General features: G+C 49.8%; 2 protein-coding genes across 2 annotated transcripts in view; one reads left to right on the top strand and one right to left on the bottom strand.

Moving 5' to 3' along the window:
- LOC311355607 (uncharacterized protein) overlaps positions 1-1,565 on the bottom strand; it is a gene marked incomplete at its 5' end in the record, with an annotated part of 17,223 nt that extends 15,658 nt beyond the window's left edge. Inside the window, 3 exons of the mRNA XM_084475393.1 lie at positions 599-692; positions 1,261-1,423; positions 1,532-1,565. Coding sequence (XP_084331519.1) covers positions 599-692; positions 1,261-1,423; positions 1,532-1,565 — 291 coding nt within the window. The remainder of the gene's footprint in view (positions 1-598; positions 693-1,260; positions 1,424-1,531) is intronic.
- LOC311355817 (dedicator of cytokinesis protein 1-like) overlaps positions 1-6,019 on the top strand; it is a gene marked incomplete at its 3' end in the record, with an annotated part of 111,955 nt that overhangs the window by 88,398 nt on the left and 17,538 nt on the right. Inside the window, exons 17-18 of the mRNA XM_084475647.1 lie at positions 2,386-2,487; positions 5,082-5,176. Coding sequence (XP_084331773.1) covers positions 2,386-2,487; positions 5,082-5,176 — 197 coding nt within the window. The remainder of the gene's footprint in view (positions 1-2,385; positions 2,488-5,081; positions 5,177-6,019) is intronic.

The following is a 6,019-nucleotide window of genomic DNA, read 5'->3' as shown; positions in this document are numbered from 1 at the left end:
AGGATTTAATATGTAAAGGTAGACTATTCCAGAGTCTGGGGCAACACCAGAGAAGGCTCTATCACCCTTGGTTTTAAGGCGTGTATTGGGGATACAGTGTTCCTAAAACGCTCCGACAATAACCTCCTAGTGTCTTGAGTTAATCGGCGCTCCCCAATTAAACAAGACGATTCAACCTGACGCCAGCCCATAGCGGGAGCAGAGAGACGCCCACAATGGTTGTTTTTCTAAAGGCTTATCAGATGGCAGGTTTTATTCGTTTTGTGTGTGCTCTCATGCGGTCGGTGTAGATACAGTTGGACTTTTAATTAGCTTTCCCTTATCTTTTGAGGAGGTGATTTGATGAGCGCCGATGAAATCAAATTGGATAATATTAGATGTTTGCTTTTAAGATTTTGCGAACCCCGTCGTGGAGAGTTAAGGATGTTCGTTTTGTTTATTCATAAAGTTTCAATATATTGAGGGGGGAAAAAGTAATTAAAAGATCCACCGTGACAGCTGTTATATATCGCTGTGCCACTGCTTCATTAAATGAACGCAAGGTGAGTGATGGCTCCGGCTTCTCCTCATGGTGGATGTGTGTCATTGGCCTGTTCACAGAGAGGATGAGGTGGATGACACCCCCTCTGGCTTTGGATTGGTCGACGACCCGACAGGTGACGTACAAGTTGATCCCAGGACCTGCACAGACTCTACATTCACATCCAGGGCGTTTAGCAGACGCGTTTATCCACAGCGACTTACAACAAGTCCATTTGTCAGAAGAAAGAGAAACAACAATATATCTCTGTCGCTACAGTAAGGATTTTCATAGAGCCGAGTGCCAAGCACTAACCATCACTAGGTTAACCCGTTCCCCGTATACAACAAAGCTAGTCTAGGCTGCTGGTTGCGCACACTGCTTTGAACGGTGGTCTTGTCGTCCAACCCTCGTCAGTATCTCCCACACGTTCCTTCTCCAGCAAACTCAATTACCGTTGTGGTGATTGTTGTTGTTCTGGTTAATGCGTCACGGTGAAAGGGATCTGACACAGAGAGACATGGGCGAGGTAGCTCCGCTCATCAGCCAAACCCCCCCTCTCTCTCTCTCTCTCTCTCTCTCTCTCCCGTCTCTACGTGTGCGAGTGTCCTTTTAACCGATGAGCTGGTCAGGGGTCTCTGGTACGACCGCTGGTCCCCGCCCCGGGGAGACGGAGGAACCGGCTCTTGTTGCATCAGGACCGCTCCGCCGTCACCGCGGCCGCCACCAGCGTGGTTTACTGAGTGACGAAGGAGAGGGGTCTGAACTGGAGCATGGAAACCAGACCCGAGCCCGACGGGAACCGACAGGACCCGACGGGACCCGACGGGACCCGACGGGCCGGGTCGGGTCCGGACAAAGATTTAGAAATGATGCTCGGGTTGGGGTCGGGCTCGGTCACATCTGCAAATAAGGAGTTGGAGTTGGAGTTGGCGTGGGCGTTGCTTTTGTGTTAACGTTAATTTTACTTCGCTGGGGACACTCGTGTTAATTTGAATAGTCATAGGCTACCTGTCCTACAGAACCTCAGAACCTCTGGTGGCATTTTGTGGAACTTATCGTTATCGTGGCCTCTTCTGTGGGCCTATTTGAATTTAAATTGGTTATGATTCTGCGCGACTAGCGAACGTTGACAGCGAGCACAAGAGTCAACGCGCGCTTGTTGCTTTCATACACACAAACGAAAACGTGTCGGGGGTCGGTTACGTCTCCGTCGGACGCGGGCCGGGCTCGGACAGAAAAACGCGTCCCGTTCCGCACTCTAGTCTGAACACGACGTCTGGGTGTATCCTGAGTCCCTTCACGCGGCTTACAACCCTCTCTGCTGGTGCCGGCGTGTTGCTGAGTAACACACCGGAATCTTCCAAGCGGATCTCGACTCAACAGACGTTTCCGTGTCTCGGCTGACATCCCCACTCCCTGTCGAGATATGATGTCCTTGTCACCAGAGTATATATCCCTGCTCTGCCGTGTTCCAATCCCATCTCCGCCTCGGATAGCTCCGTTATTATATATAGATATATTTCTGTTTTATCGTGTCATTTTTTTTTGTCAGCGCTCATCCGAAATCCCCGACCCCCTCGACACTCTGAACCCCGGCCTAGCACCTCGCTAGCAGCTCTCGCACTCACTCACTCAAGCACACGCACACAGGCACACACACACACACACACACACACACACACACACACACACACACACACACACACACTCACACTACCCCACACTGAGACCGCCTGATGAGGGCCGCTTGTGTCTCAGACGACTCCCCTCCTCCCTCACCTCACCCCTCCCCCCTTCCTCCTCCCTCCCTCCCTCCCTCCTCCCTCATGTTAACGCGGCGCCTCCTTCTGTGTGTCTCTCAGGGTGGATTCGTGGCCAGCATGACGGCCACGCTGAGGCAGATGGACGACTACCACTACGCCCACCTGATCAACACCTTCGGCAAGATGAGGAGCGACGTGGTGGTGAGTACGACCCCCGACCCCCTGACCCCCTGAGGGGTCCGCCCTCCCCCCCTCCCCCCCACCCCCAGGGGTCAACGGCCTGTCTGTGGCGGGTTAATCCCGGTTGCAGCGGCCCGTCACCCACGCTGCACTTATAGGGCGTTAGCCGTTGGAATTAATTGGCCCATCAATTAATGTTGAATCGTTTGGAATCCATGCTGAACTTTTATGCACTATGGCGACGGTTCGTTTCTAGGGCATAATAGGACACACACCCACCCCCCCCCCCCCCCCCCCTCCCTGAGATAATAACTTCAGTTGGCAGTTGACGGCTCTCAGACTGGTGTTACGTTTCACTTTAAGGCTCTGAATAATGTCGTCCTTACAGAACATAATGTTAACATAAAGGCTGCTAAGACCAGGCTTCATAGCAGCTAACCCCTTATTATTTGACGAACTGTATATATATATATATATATATATACATATATATATGTGTGTATATACAGTTTGTGTGTGTGTGTGTGTGTGTGATAAGTATTAGCAATGTGCTTCCAAACAGTAGTTGGACGCTGTTTGGCTTCAGGTGTTAACGCCGTCGTCCCCGTTCTACTAAGCACTAACGAGAGCGTTTATTAGAATCATCGCCTGAGCGCGGCCACCTGTCCACCCAGATGCTCCGTCGGAGGTTCAGAAGAAGAACGGCTTCCTGCTTTAATTTTTAGTTTTTTAACTGACCGTAAACAGCCCTTTGAGTCCGTCAGCAGACTCACAGACCGCCTCGGGTCGTGGGTTTTCGCGTGTCCAGGTCCGGTTCTTGGGTTGGTGGGGGAAGTGGGCGCTGTGATCCTTTCCACAGACGTATGGGTGCTGTGGATGTGGTCGGGGGGGGGGGGGGGGGGGGGGCAGCGTTTTAGAGCTGGCCGCCGCCCGAATGTGTGGCTTTGCTTCAAATCCGCCGGCTCCATCGGTCAGGGCGGAGGCAGGGCTCCACTGAACTCGATTAGGATCGGAATGACTGGTGTTATTTGTTATTTCTAATGCGGCATTCTGTGATGGACACAAACATGGCGAGGGGTAACTCGGTTCAGCCGGTTAAATATTTGTCTCGTGGCCGTATCCACGTGCCTGGTGTCTGGTGGACTGTCTTTCCTCTGATGGACAAAAAAACGCAGATGGTCACGTAACATAACCCTGTCCGTTTATGCATTAAATAATATATATATATGTATTAATAAATCCCTAAGCAAACAGAACAGTTGTCAGAATGACAACCGCTAGAAATTTAGATCGAGCAACTCGGGTATTGCGATGTATTTTTTAGCTTACGTATTTCAAATATGAATTGATTGATACCCACCCAATCTTTAACATCTTGAATCGCAAGGACACAAGGAGCGTAGAAGCCCCAGGACAGCATGAAGTGCCCGTAACCCATAACGGTCCATCACCAGAGTTCTGTCGATCTCAGATATATCCCAGAATAGCTTTTGTTTTGCATCGTTCCCCCTTACTGCACTAAAGTAAGCCTCTCCTGAGCTCATTGTGTAAACCACCTGTCGGAGCCAGGTGAGACCCTGAATCACCAGCCGGCACCACCAGCTGGCACCACCAGCTTGCACCAAATTCCCGTTACTAAAGTTTAGGGCTGCTCGATTATGGAAAAAATCATAATCACGATTATTTTGGTCAATATTGAAATCTCGATTTTGATTTTGAAAACATGATGCATTTATTCATAATTTTTCTCCAAAAAAAACACTTTGTAAATTAGAACTTTGAAATTTCCCCTTAAAAATATACACAAAATGGTCAAATAGAAAATAAAGTCCAGATATAGTCCAGAAATCCAGCTGTTCTGCAATTTCTATTAAAAAAAATAAAAAAAATCTTTCAACTATTAGTTTGGTGATCGTTTCTATGAAATCGAAATTGCGATCAAAATTAGATTAATCGCCCAGCCCTGCCAAAGTTATTTCCTGTCCACAAGCCGGTGTTCTGCCACTTTCTGCTCCCTTGTCACATTTTGCTACCTAGTGGTTCTGCGCATGACGGCACTATTGATCCGCGGTGGTGTAGTATTGGTGTAAAATATACACACTGTACCCCTTAACTCTCCAATAAAGACGTTATAATACAGTATCAGTCTATCGAGTCATGCTACCCTATCAAAAGTGCTACCTTATGTGTTTGGTAGCGTATTTAATCTGTTGACCAACTGCCTCTACCAAACGATGCTCCCACTACAGAAACATGTTATTTTACACCACTACTCACTCCATGTACACTGTAAGAATACGGGGGAGCATATTTTGATACTGTATTATAACGTCTTCATTGGAGATTTCAGGGGTGCAGTACGTGTATTTTACTCCAATACTCAATAGTGTCGTCATGCGCAGAACCACTAGGCAGCAACATCGGATGGGTAGCAGAGATTGACAGAGCACCGGCACCCCCTTCCTGCACCAACTTCCCATTACTTATATCATTCCTGCTCACCAGCCAGCCCCCACCTTCCCATTACTGAACGGCTAATTCCGGGCAGCTTTCACCTCGCAGGGATAAGAAGGAATTCCTTTTAAAGGCCTCTTCCTCTCCTGCTCCTCTTCCAGGATTTCCTCATGGAAACGTTCATCATGTTCAAAGATCTCATCGGGAAGAACGTCTACCCCACGGACTGGGTCATCATGAACATGATGCAGAACAAGTGAGTACCGCGCCGCCGTCCCGCCTCTCAGACACACACACACACACACACACACACACACAGATACACACGCGCCAGCGCTGCTTTCATCTCTCTGGGCTGTTGTTGCTAAGGAACGGGAGCCAGGTGTGTGTGTCAGGACATTTTTCTGATGATGTTCTCGCCATGCAAATCCGGGCTCCTGGCCCCGGCGCTGCAGCGGTCAGGAGGGGAGACGGAGGGGGCTGCACAACGTGGCGAGAATCTGCCTCGACCTCCAAGTCCTCTCGGGTCTCTCTGGGCACGATGGATAACCCAACAACAGGTTCCAACCTCTCTTCCGTGGTGTGCTACCACAGAGCGGGGATTTCAGGAAGACTTGAATCGTTATTATAACGAAATGTTGCTGTTACTAGGATGCAGATGATCTGCAGGATTGTGGGATAATGCCTTCATTTAAATATGCATACAAAGTGGACATCAAATGGAGAGTCCCTGTGTCTTTGGCGGCTGTGAAAGGCCATCTCGGGCTCCTAGAACGGTTCAGACCTCTGATTAGGATTCATGAAGTCCTCCGGTAAACACTGGCAGCACACCGCGCCAGAATGCAAAATATGGCAGTTTGGTGATAACGCCGTTATCACCGCCACCACCTCGTCTCGTCCGGCGCGCTGGAGCACATCTGTATTCTGGAGACGGAGGACCATCACTCTCGCCCCCCCCCCCTAAAGCTATGCGCACACATCCTCACCCTAAAGACACGTTTACGCACTCGCAAACTCGCAAACGCCCCGCGCGCACACACACGTACACGCACACGCACACACAAACGTTCACGCCGGAAGACCAACAAGCAACAGACAG

This window comes from Micromesistius poutassou (genome assembly GCF_964030765.1).
Source record: "Micromesistius poutassou genome assembly, chromosome: 11".
Classification (NCBI taxonomy): Eukaryota; Metazoa; Chordata; class Actinopteri; order Gadiformes; family Gadidae; genus Micromesistius; species Micromesistius poutassou.
Note: the sequence above shows the minus strand (reverse complement) of the source record. Positions and strands in the feature narration are given on the sequence as shown.